This window comes from Cnephaeus nilssonii, assembly GCF_951640355.1.
Source record: "Cnephaeus nilssonii genome assembly, chromosome: 4".
Taxonomy (NCBI): Eukaryota; Metazoa; Chordata; class Mammalia; order Chiroptera; family Vespertilionidae; genus Cnephaeus; species Cnephaeus nilssonii.
Genome location: NC_137075.1, coordinates 99,482,911 through 99,494,924, shown reverse-complemented (window position 1 = coordinate 99,494,924; position 12,014 = coordinate 99,482,911). Strand labels below are relative to the sequence as shown.

Below are 12,014 nucleotides of genomic sequence, written 5' to 3'. Positions count from 1 at the left end.
ATTTGCCTTGTCTGATATGTGCTAGAAATATTTCTCCCCGTTTTTATTTTGTTTATGTTTTTTGTCCTTTTTATTGCCAGTTTTTAAAAAAATACATTTATCCATCTTTTCTTGATGGCATCTGGCCTTCATCTGACATTTAGAAAGCAACTACCCATTTTTACGGTCTCTTTTCCTGGAAGTTCGGGGTATCTGCCAGTGCCACTTGTACATTCGTTTATAAAGAAGGTCAGGGGGGTTATCTGCCCCTCTTGCAGGAAAGAAAGCCAGGCTAGACAGAAGTAGGCGCCTCTGAGCTTCCTGCGGTGGGAGTCGGAGGTGGGATAGAGGATTTGATGTTTACTCCACGCGCGACACATCCCCCCCGGCTTTGTCTGATGCAGACCTCGGTGCTGCTGTTGGAGTCATTCGTTGCCAGTGACTCCGAGCAGAACCAGGACCCTGCTCAGCCAAGCAGCCTGGGTGCCATCTTTCAATTTCCACGTTGGGATGGCAGCTAAAAATGACTCTGCAGTAGGTGGTTAATTTCTGCTTGTTACTTACTAATAATTATAGCTTTCACTTTGGCACCTCTCACAGTCGAAACCAACGGCTATTCTTAGATGTGCAAGATCAGATTTTCTGATTTCTCTGGGAACGGAAAGCCGCGATACTCTCACAGATTCCTTGGCCCTGGCCTGGCCTGGCCCTTTGCCCTTCCCCCTGCCAGGCTCCTCCCAGCCACCAGCAGGCCGCATGGGCAGAGTCGAGGGATAACCCTGTGGCACGGCCCCTGGCCCCCTGGCGAGATGAAGACAGCTCCCAGGCAGGTGGCCTGCTGTCACTCAGAGGGAGCGCCCGCCTGTGGGGCGGATCGGCCCCCGGTCCTGCCGGCTGATGCGCTGTCCTTGTTGCTCCGTCAGCCCCACTGCCCCTTCCTCTGCCCGGAGGTGGGTTTTAATTAATGGTCTGCAGCTTGCAAGGACTTATCGAGGACTCTGCGTGTGTCAGACATTATTTCATGAACTTTATGTCTCGCCTCGTTTAGTCCTCATAATAGCCTTATGGGGCATAAACGCCCTGTTCACCTCATTTGACAGATGAAGAAACTGAGGCCCAGCTGTCATCCCTTGGGTGGCTGGTGGTTCGCTTTTCTGCAGCGGGAAGCCTGGGGAAGAGCTGGTGTGTGGGGTCAGCGGGGACGAGAACCTGTGTCGGGTGCCTGAGAACATGCAAGTGACAGTGTCAGGCAAGGGAATTTGGGGGTGGGGTTCCAAGCCAGGGATGTGATGCGAATGGCTAGGAAGAGAATGTCGGTGGAGGAGGGAGAGGGCTGGGGCAGGAGCTGAGGCCCCACATTTAAAACCTGCTGCGGGGAGGAAAGGCCAAAGAAAGGGAAGGAGTGGTCCGCAAGGCGGGCGGGGACAGGAGGGGCGGTGGGTGGCCGCAGAAGGGGTGCACACAGGAGCCCATGCGACAGTGGGGAGCGAGGGCTCTGGACTTGGACGAGTGGAACCCTGGTCCCGCCATGGTGTGCACGGCAGGGCGACCCCTCTGAGCCCTAGCGCCCTGCTCTCCAACATGAGGACAGTTGTGACCGAGGCCCAGGACAGTGCGTGGAGTGCCCAGCGCGTAGCAAGCACCGCATTGTTTTTAAGTCGGAAATGGCTGGTAGGAAATGCCGTTGAGCGACTGAGTCCGGTGGAGACGGAGTGTTTGTTGGATTCAGCTTGTGGTGTTGGCGGCCTGACAAGACAGGTCGTGGCGTGGCGGAGACGGGCCACACTGGTGTGGGCTGCAGCGCGGATGGCGAGGGAAGCGAGAAGGGCGAGGGCACATTTCTCACAAGAAGAACCCTGGGGAGCACAGTGGGGACGTGAGGGGAGCTGGGGAGGAATGCGGGTCAAGGAGGAAGGTTGGAGGCGGACACGGAGCCTGCTGATTGCCGATGGGTGACGCAGTCAGGATTGAGACCCTGTCTGTCATCCAGCAGACAGGACAAGCGCCGGCGTGACGCGCTCGAGAAGGCCGGAGAGCGCCGGCGTCCAGGGCTCGGGCAGAGGCTGGCCCTCAGAGCGAGCAGAAGGGGCAGCGTGGGTGGGCACAGAGGGCAGCGAAGGGCGTGCGGGCTCAGTGGCGAGAAGGGGCTCAGCTGGCTGTGTCTCCTCTTTGCATGATGAGTCAAGTTCAGCGGGGGCTGGGGGCGGAGGGCTAGGGGAAAGGGTTGAGGAGTCAGGAGAGCATCCGGACCAAGGCCTGGGGAGGGACAGAGTGCATGGCCAGCGCAGCCAGGAGCCAGTCTCGCCGTCCCACCGAGCCCCTGGCCGAGGGACCCCTCTGCACAGCCATTCGCAGACTCGGAAATAAATGTCAGCCATGCAGCCAAGCCCTCGGTGAAGACAGGACCTGGGCAGTGTTCCCCCCGGGGGACTGCAGGCCCATGTGGGGCCCGGCCCCGAGAAGCTCAGGGTAGGACCAACGCATGGAAACAAAGTCGCCGCCTCCTTTCGCTTCCCGGGTCCCCAGAGGCAGTCCCAGTGAGCCCGTCGGGGTGAGGGCCTCCCCTCGGCCTTGAGGATTGGGAGGGTGGCGACTGGACACTCGTCAGGACACACGGCCCCTTTCCTCTTGGCCCTGGCGCTGAATTATATGAAAGAGTGAGCACGGGAGGCGGGCTCGAGCACCTGCGCTCCTGGCGGGACACTGCACAGGCCTCCCTCCCCCCTTGGCGGGGGTGACGTGTCCCCTTCAAGGCCCCGTGATGTGAGTGGCTCAAGTCCCTGTGTGTGTAGCAGTGGGCGTGAAGGACTGTCAACCTGCAGCGTTTCCACTCGGGGTGGGGGCCTGGCTGGCTCTGGGCCCTGTGTATTCCCGACGGGCCCCTGCCAGGCTCTTGGGGTGGGGGGAGGGGGCGTGTAAATGTCCCCACTAGAGTCTCACTGTCCCGGGGCCTCTGAAGGGCAGGAACCCAGAAAAGCATCCCCCTGCTCTGTCCCCACAGCCGAAGTCTACATCGGCATCGGGAAGCCTGCAGAAGCCACAGCCTGCACCCAGGAAGCTGCCAACCTCTTCCCAATGTCCCACAACGTCCTGTACATGCGAGGCCAGGTGGCCGAGCTCCGAGGAAACATCGACGAAGCCCGGCGGTGGTACGAAGAGGCCTTATCCATCAGCCCCACCCACGTCAAGAGCATGCAGCGACTGGTGAGTCTGACAGCCGGTGGGACCCCTCTTCGGTGGGGCCCCCCCTTGGAAGCAGCAAGGAGCTCGTGACGCTCAGACCCTCCTGTGGTCCCAGAGGCCGGAGGCGGTTCGCCTGCCCGGCTGCCCCGATGGGCAAAGCCAGCGGCACTGCTCCTCCCGAGGGTGGGAGACTGGAGCCCTAGGAGCTGGCCGTGCACGGCCGCAGCAGCCTGCCCGGTGCGGCGGGCAGTGTGAGGCAGGGTCCCCTGGCCACCGCTCCCAGCCCCCCTGTGGCTCCGGGTTAATAAAGACCGTCCCATGGCCCTGGCACTGTCATTGTCATCTGGGTCTCTGCACTGCTTTTAGCAGCCACCTTGGGGGGGTCCGCCCCCAAGGAGAGACTTCAGCACAAAAGTCAGAGCACTTTACAAACTGGCGCCTCTTACCTTGTGGGGCCCCGAGACTCCAGCTTGTCTCCAAGGTCAACGCCTAGTAGGGGCCTCCTGTCAGAGGACCCAGAGGGCCAGGTGAGTCGCTCCAGGGTCCACGGTGTATGGGGTGCTGCTCCCCACAAGTGTGCACACATCCCTCGTCTGGATGCCCCCAGCCCTTGCCGTGGAATGGGCCCCCCCCGTACCCCAGTTTCTGTCAGGTGGGGGAGCAGACCGACCCCTCCGGAGGGTCTGCGCTGTTAGGAACAGACACAGCCTCGCTGGTTTGGCTCAGTGGATAGAGCGTCGGCCTGCGGACTGAAGGGTCCCAGGTGCAATTCCTGTTGCGGGCTCAACCCCCAGTAGGGGGTGTGCAGGAGGCACCCAATCAATGATTCTCTCTCATCATTGATGTTTCTCTCTCTTTCCCTCTCCCTTCCTCTCTGAAATCAATCAAAATATATTTTTAAAAATTACCCAAAAAAAAAGAAAAGAAAAAAAGGACAGGCACTGAGCCCGCTGCACAAGCCGCCGGTCTGCTCGCACTTCCTGCGAGAATCTGCATGGCAGCGCAGGGGAACCAGGCCCACGGGGCTGGTGGAAAGCCGTGCTCTCTCCCTGGTCTGCTGGCCAGGCCGGGGCTCTGGACGTCTGTTCCATTGTCAGCACAGGACCTCTGAGACAGTGAGCCACAGGAAGGGAAAGCCTGGTGATGAAGCGGGGGTGCCCTCGGCACCGTCACGGAGTCCGGGGCCCCCAGTCAGCGGTGTGTGATCTGTGAGGGCGAGCACTGGACAGCTCCAGGGACGGGGTTTCTGCGCCAGCGGGGTTACTTGCTGGCCCTTTAACTTCGGGAAAAGCTCATAAGTTCTCTGCACCAAATGGAAACATTCAACTAGACAGGCCGTGAGTTCCTACCAGGTGTTAAGAGGATATGGTTTTGTAAGGAACAAATAGGATGTTGTCTGAAGGAGCCCAAAGCCTTCGTTCTCCTGCTGATCGGTAGTGACTGGTTCTCATCAGAGAAAGCCGGGCACCCAGCCCTGGGGACCTCCGGCTTGTTGCCTGACCTCCAAGGCCCCCGAGTTCCAGTGACTTGGGCTGTGACTTACCCAGTCATCTGTGAGACCTGAATGAAACAATTTACATAACAAGCCTGGCAGAGTGCCTGGCACCCAGTAGGTGCTCATTAAATAGAAAACTGACAACAGCCCTTTTCAGTGTTAAAAATAAATCAGACCTCATAGTAATTACAGCTACTTAATTTTCTTCAACTTCCCTTTATCCACATTTCGTAGCTCAGTACAGCTTTATAACTTTACATACTATCCAAACACTAGTTTGTTTGATTAGAAGTGGCTTTTCATTTTTGTCTCACTATTCCAAGAGGCATTCGCAAGAGCTTCTGAGACCTCCGAGCTCTCTCTAGCATTGCAGGAAAGGTGTAATCAAGGTGTGTACCCAGCCTTTTTATTAAAAAGAGGCAGCATGCCTCTACCTCAGGGCGTATGAATTATTCAGAGAAGTATTTCTTGTCCATCCCCAAGGGGAACACATGAGACAAAAGATCAGATAGGAAAATCGCACCAGGGAGGTTTTCTGTTTCACCTTCGGAGCGCCTCAGGACACCTGAGCTCCCTGACAAATGCCAGGCGCTTCCCTCGGTGAAAGGAGCCGCCGCAGTGGGCCCAGCACCCAGGGCTGGTGAGCCCGGGATAGTGCCCCGCCTGGGCCTTCTCTGGCCGGGGGACGTGGGCGCTTTGGAGGTCTCACCAGGAAAAGATAACAACAGTGAACTCTTGAGCCTGTTCTCAGGGCATCCGGGTGTGTTTGAAAGCTCTCCAGGCTGGAGGCAGGCCGAGGAGTGCAGATACTCGTGGTCCAAAACCACCCAGGGACTGGGATCAGTGGGACTCCCGAAAGGTGGCCCCAGGGTTCCTTCTTGGTGACCCTGTGAACAGTGCATGCTGGGCTGTGTGCTCCAAGCCCGCCCCACGGGGACAGTCCCTGGAACTCTAGGCCTCCGGCCGGCCGGGAAGCATCCCAGCCCTCCCTCTCCTCCTCCCTCCCCAAGCTTTGCACAGAGGAAAGGGGGGAAGTGGCCTTGCCTACACTCTGGAGGCCACGGAGGGGCTCCAGGCCACACTGGCCTGGGAGGCATCCCGGTTCTGTCTCTCACTAGCGTTGGGACCTTAGGAAGTTACTCACCTTCTCTGTGCCTCAGTTTCCTCAGCTGTATAAATCGGGGTAATATTAGCACCAGAGGAACTGAAAATCTCTACCTGAGTCACCAAAGACCCTGCCTGACCCTCATGGAAACCAGACTGGCCCTCGGCCCCTAAGTGCAGAGGAGGGCCCGGCAGCGAGGTCACAGCTGTCTTTCTACCAGGTCAAGGCCAAGGAAGAGCCGGGCTCTAGACTGAAGTGGCGAGGGAGGCGGGAACAGTCTGGGCACGTGCCTGGCACTCCGGAGAGGAGTGTGCAAATGAGAGGTGGGCCAGGAATGTCTGCCCAGGCTGGATCAGGGCGGGACTTAGAAGGTGAAGACTAGAAGGAGTTTGAAGAACGTGAGCACCTGAGACCATCCAGGAACCAACCAAGGAGGTTCCAGGGGAAGGAACCAATTGTGGTTCGTGGACAAACCCAGAGGAGGGGAAGTGGTCAGTGCTCACGGGGGAGGAGAGGAGCAGGAGGGCCGTGGGGAGCGCTGTTTGGAAGGAAGGAAGCCTGCGTCTGTTACAGGTGGAGACCAGGTGGCTGAGGTGATGGGAGAGCAGTGAGCAGTCAAGAGCTCCTGCCTGTTCCATAAAGAACAATTATTCGTTAACTTGGGGGTTGGGGGGTGAGTGGCGCATGTGCCAGATCGCCCGATCCAGCTCGGAGGAGAGGTGTGATTTAAGCAGAAATGCACACACATTAATATTGTTAAGAAGCAATAATGACATGGAGGCAGATGGTATTCATTAAAGTTAATAGAAGGTCAGGCTTGACAAGAGAAATGTGAATTAAACCCCAATGAAAATTGACAGTTTTCTAACAGTTTTAGCCTTCATATGTGTTTAAATCCACATAGAGAGAGAAGGGAGAAGAGAATTAATGTGCTTATTGTTAATAATGAGTTGGCACAAGACAAGAGTGGCAGAGAGCTGAGTGTGGGCAGATAGAAGGGCGTGCTGAGCTAGGGGAGAAGGATTGCATAGCTGTGTTGACAAGGGAAGCATTCATAGGCTGATAGGACTTTTTTTCCCAGAAAATCTAAGGGCATATTTTCATATCAGTTTTGCATGTGGATAAATGTACATACATTTGCGTGCTATGCCTAAAAGCCTTTTGCTCCCAGCACCCAAAATGAATTCATGAAAGAGAGCAAGCTTTTCCCCACCAGTTTTTTGTGACCTGGAGGAGGGGAGGGGTGGGGAAGGGAGGGAATGAGGCTGGAGGCGGGGGGGTGGGGGGGGCACTGAGGGCAGAGGAACCGCATCCCTGGGCAACGCTGCCCAGGCCAAGGACAGACACGGAGACTCGGGCGGCCAAGGACCAGTTACCAGGACGGGGACAGGCTCCGCAAACAAGGACATCTGCTTGTCCTCTGGTAACGTCAGCCTGGGCTTTGGAGGACAGAGTGTGAGACGTGAGGGTGAGAAAGGAACCGGCGCTTTCAGGGGAGAGGTGAGCGTGGAAGGGAGCCAGGAAGGCGGGGGGGGGGGGGGGGGGGGGGCGCTGAGGCCGCACGGAGGAGCACTGCTGAGAAACAGTGTGTCCTGGAAACAGGAGCAGGTGCTCCATCTCCCGCGTCCAGGTGACAGGTGTGCAGCAGAAGCAGATGGTGGGGCCATCAGGGCTTGGCAGCGAGGGCAGCTGTGGAGAGGGAGGCAGACAGGCCTGAGGCAGGTTTCAGAGGACTGGGCCCAGAGAAGCCTGGGAGGGGGCAGTGGGGAGCCAGGGCACTCTCCCTCCGCGTGCCCCCCCCACATCCCGCTGTGGGGAAGGAAGAGCACTAATGAGGGGGGCCTGCAGCTCAGGCGAGTCTGGCGCAGCAGGCACAGGGCATTTTAGAGCTGACAGGAGAGAGGGAAGTGAAGGTTAAGGATCCATCCCCTAGATGTTGAAGTTCCCAAGGCAAGGCGGGCCAGGGAAGGTCAGGGAGGGTAAGTCCCGCCCCGCTGGTGGAGCTCTGAAGAAAGGGGACGATGATTGGGAGGAGAGACGTTGGAGGTGATGGGTTAGGCCCAGCCAGCCACCCAGGAGCATGGCCGAGGCCCACCTGCCCCAGCTGAGGGCGCAGGGTGCGGGTGGAGAAGGGAGACCACAGGAGGTTGCTCGTGTTGAGTCACTCTAAGGGGCCACCTCATCACAGAATGAGCTTTCTGTTTGGGACACGGTGGGTCCAATGGTGCTAGCGTGTCCTCTGTGAATGGACGGTAACATGAAAAACCCCAGTTCAGTCAGGATGGCTTCGACTAAAGGCTTCCAGGCCATCTTTGAGGGTTTTCTCCACAGTCTTGGGTTTCTGAGGAAGCCTGACCTCGAGTGTAAAAACGTTAGAAGTGGTGCTGGGCTGTGTTCCCAGGAAGCACATCGGTAGCAGAGGCTGCCAGAGAGAACGTGGCCTGTCTGAAAAGTGCAGTCATTGGCGATCTGCCTGAAGGCACATGTGCAGTGCAGGGGGTGGGGTGCAGGGGGCGTGGTGCCGGGGGTGTGGTGCCGGGGGTGTGGTGCAGGGGGCTCGGATCCTCACTACACCCTAAGTTTAACATCTCCAGCGTTTGATCCTGCCGTGGTCATCACAGCAGCACTGCTCTGAGAGAAGGCTGAGCCTCTGAAATCTGTCTACAGACTCACGGGCATGTTTACGGGGAAGAGCCCCGCCCCCCCCCCCCCCCCCCCCATGTGCATGATGAGCCAGACGCAGGCAGAGGGTCCGATGGAGGGAAGGGGTGAGCCCTGGCTTGCCTGGGGCAGCATGCACTGCTAAATTACGAAACTTGGGTGTTTTTCTCTCTGCCCCATCTTTTAGTGTCAATCTGTTTAATGAGATTTGGGCAAGATCGCTTGTCTCGTATTTGGTTAGCTAGCAGCGTGTTTTCCAAGTTGTGCCTCTGTTGGAGGAGAGACACAGCCTGAAGTTGATGAACTTCTGAGGGTTACTCCAGAGACGAGTGTCTGTGTGTCTGTCCGATGTGTCCGTCAGTCTAGCCGGGGGGACCTGGGGCCGCAGCAGCCCCGGGCACAGACAGGGCAGGGTTACACATCTCTCCCGGGGAGAAGCCAGTCTTGAAGAGGGGCCGTGGGTCCCCTCTGTTCCTCTGGACAAGACCCAGGCACAGTTAAGCTAATGAAACAGAGTGGAGATGCCCTTCCCCTTGCAAATGCTGATCCTCAGAAGTGGATCTCTTTCATCCCAGGGCTCCGTTTTCTTTCCGAGGGGGCCTGGGAAGAATGATTGGCAGGAAACAAAACGTCGCCGTAGTCTTTCATCCAGTAATTGTGCTTTATTTTCCTTCAGGATGAAAGGTGCTTTTAAAATTGAGAACAATCCTTGTCTTTGAAGAAAGACGCATGAAATATTTAAGGGTCCACCCTTCCTGTGCGTGTGTGCGTGTTGATAGTACGTGTGCGTGTTGATAGTACGCCTTGGGAAGCGTACCGGCCTTGCTTTCTCTAACGTCTCTCCTGACCGTGATTGGGACTCGGACTAACGGTGCAAAGCACACAGGAGGCCCCCTTCCACTGGCCGGCCAGGCCTTCCTTCCTCCCTCCACCTCTCTCCCTCTGACCGTCCACCCTGCGCTTTAGCTCCTTTGATAGCTGGCGGCCTTTTTAAGAATTATTAATGGTTGGCATGAACACACCTTCCACCTCTACGGAGAAATGTAAAGCCTCGTTCATCATTTTCTGGTGTGTTGGTTCTCACTGCCTGAGGTGAAATGGAGAGTTTGGAGTCAGAGAAGCGCTGCAGCCGGAATGACAGGACCGCACAGAGGTTAAGAGCGTGGCACCGGAGCCAGCCCGCTGGGCTCAGGTCCCAGCTTGTCACTTACTGACTGTGTGGCCCGAAATGAGTTCCTTTTTTTAAATTTTTTTATTTTAAAATATATTTTTATTGATTTCAAAGAGGAAGGGAGAGAGAGATAGAAACATGAATGTTGAGAGAGAATCACTGATCGGCTGTCTCCTGCATGCCCCCCACTGGGGATGGAGCCTGCAACCCGGGCATGTGTCCTGACTGGGAATCGAACCGTGACCTCCTGGTTCATAGGTGGACACTCAACTTCTGAGCCAGGCCGGCTGGGCTGGAAAGGAGTTCCTTAATCTTTCTGTACTTCCATATTCTCCGCTGTGACCGGGATAATAGCAGTGCCCTCCCGGGGGTGGTATCGCTCAGGGTGAAGGAGCAGGCTGCATGGCACTCCGTGAGCCCAGCTGTGAGCATTCCTGCCATGCCCTCACCAGCCACGAGCAGGACGGCCATCTCCATCACTGGGCCACACCTGCATCTTCGTGACAGTGAGCGAAACATCTCCTCTCCGAAGGAGCTGGCCGTGGGTGTGGCTTTCCTTCTGGTCTAGCATGACCAAATTTTAGCAACCGGAGGAGCTAAAATAAGAGTATGTCATTCAGAGCAGGTGGTTGGCCAAAAGCATGGTACTTCTGCTTTAAAGTATTACTGTTTCTGTCGAGCCTGTCTCCCAGGGTATTAAGGCTGAAAGGAACCAGTGGAGGCCCCAGGGGGCATGACTTGTCCAGTAGAGACAAAAGCATCTCTTCTGGCCGGGCTCGGACTGCTGTGGGCGGGGCGGGGGGGGGGGGTCCAGGAGGGGTCTGGGGCGGGTAGCCTCGGCCTGAAGGGCAGGGGTTGGTCAGGCACCAGAGATGGGCTGGGGGGCAGGAAGGGCAGAGCCTGCCCTGGGGCCTAGCTCTGATGTCACCACCTCTCCCACCGGCAGAGGGGCTCAGCCTGCGACCCCCCTCTCTTGAAGCACTTATTGAACCTCGCGGAGTGTGTGCTCACGACCTGTCTGCCTGCCCCTTGGGGAAGGTGTCAGGCCTGAGACGACACAGTGGCCTGTGGACACCACGGGTGGCAGGTGGGCAAGGTGGGTGGGGGAGGGGGAAACGGAGACCAGCAGCTACAAGTGAACTCGACCTTGACAGCTGTTTTTATTCCCCTTGACAAACGAAGCCCCCCAAGCACTGGATGCTGTTTCGCTTGAGGAGATGTTGAGGCAATGTCCTCGGAACGTGCAGGTTCTGAATAGTCAGGTTAACGGTGTCTTTGTGGGTTTGTTGGCCTGGCCTTGGCACAGTGCCTTCCGGCCACGAGCACAGGAACTGGCGTCGAGGTGGGAGTGGAGGCCGGCCGGAGCTTGTTAACTGAGCCTCCCAGGGCAGTGGGCTCTCAGAGGCTGGTCCCAGTGGAGAGGACGCTGAGTGAGGGGGCGCTGGGGAAATTTTCTGGGGGAGAAACAAGGTAATTGAAAGGTTTTTTTATGATGCAAGCTATATCCATTTGGAACTGCATAGTTTTAGCTTAAAACACTCTCTGGCTGCTGGGCATGTGAGTCCTCCTTGGAGCAAAAGGAGCGTCACGGGGAATCTGGACCTTCTACTGGATGTCCACAGGACCCCGAGTGGCCATGGCCTACGTTCTCGCCACCCCTCCCCAGGTGCGCCCCCAAACAGCATCGTTGGTGCAAGGATGTTCTCTGCAGACGTTTTCTGCTTGGTTTTTGGATTCCTCCTCCCACTGCAGCATCTCCTCAGGGCTGGCCAGGGAGAGACGGCCCCAGGCCTCCCTGCCTTCCCAGGACCGAAATCGAAATCGCAGGGTCAGAAGCGACACAGACCCTGGGCGGGCGGGGAAGTGCAAGCCGTGTCCCCCGGTGCTGCTTTGCTGCAGCTTAAGGAGAAATGAATTCTGTTTATTTCTGTTTTCTGCTTGGAGTCTTCCATGACTAATTACAGGCAGTGCCGTGCAGTGTCTTGTTAGTAATGATGATCTGAAATTATTTGAAATCGGACATACTCTATCCAAACCATTTAGTCTTAGAGATTCTGCCCCCTTGTTCCAGTACCATTTGACATTTCGCTTCCACTGCCTTCCTGCCTGCCACAGCTAACGCTCCGGCTCGGGTCAGGTCATCTGATCCCCGTTTTCACTGATCAGCTCTGGGCCCAGGGAGCTCCGCCCCGTGCGGGGGAACGGGGGAGGGAAGGCAGCGGAATTTTCCACTGTCTTTGGGGATTGAAGGGATTGGAGGGCTCCCACTCTGTGTCTTGAGGTCAAGCAGCATCTACGCAGCTTGTCTCCTTTCCCTTTGCTCCCAGCTGGAGTAGCCTTGCTCTCTCCCTGCTGTGTAGCCTCCCTTCGCACAGCTGCCCAAGCCCCAGATATGCCCGGATGGCCAGCTTCCGCCCTGA

The 12,014-nt window shown here is 57.1% G+C and overlaps 1 protein-coding gene across 3 annotated transcripts in view; it reads left to right on the top strand.

Annotated features, from left to right (window-relative positions):
• Positions 1–12,014, top strand: part of TTC7B (tetratricopeptide repeat domain 7B) — a 193,559-nt gene that overhangs the window by 164,628 nt on the left and 16,917 nt on the right. For all 3 annotated transcript variants that reach the window (XM_079768075.1, XM_079768072.1, XM_079768073.1), the window contains one exon: positions 2,981–3,183. In XM_079768075.1, coding sequence (XP_079624201.1) covers positions 2,981–3,183 — 203 coding nt within the window. The remainder of the gene's footprint in view (positions 1–2,980; positions 3,184–12,014) is intronic.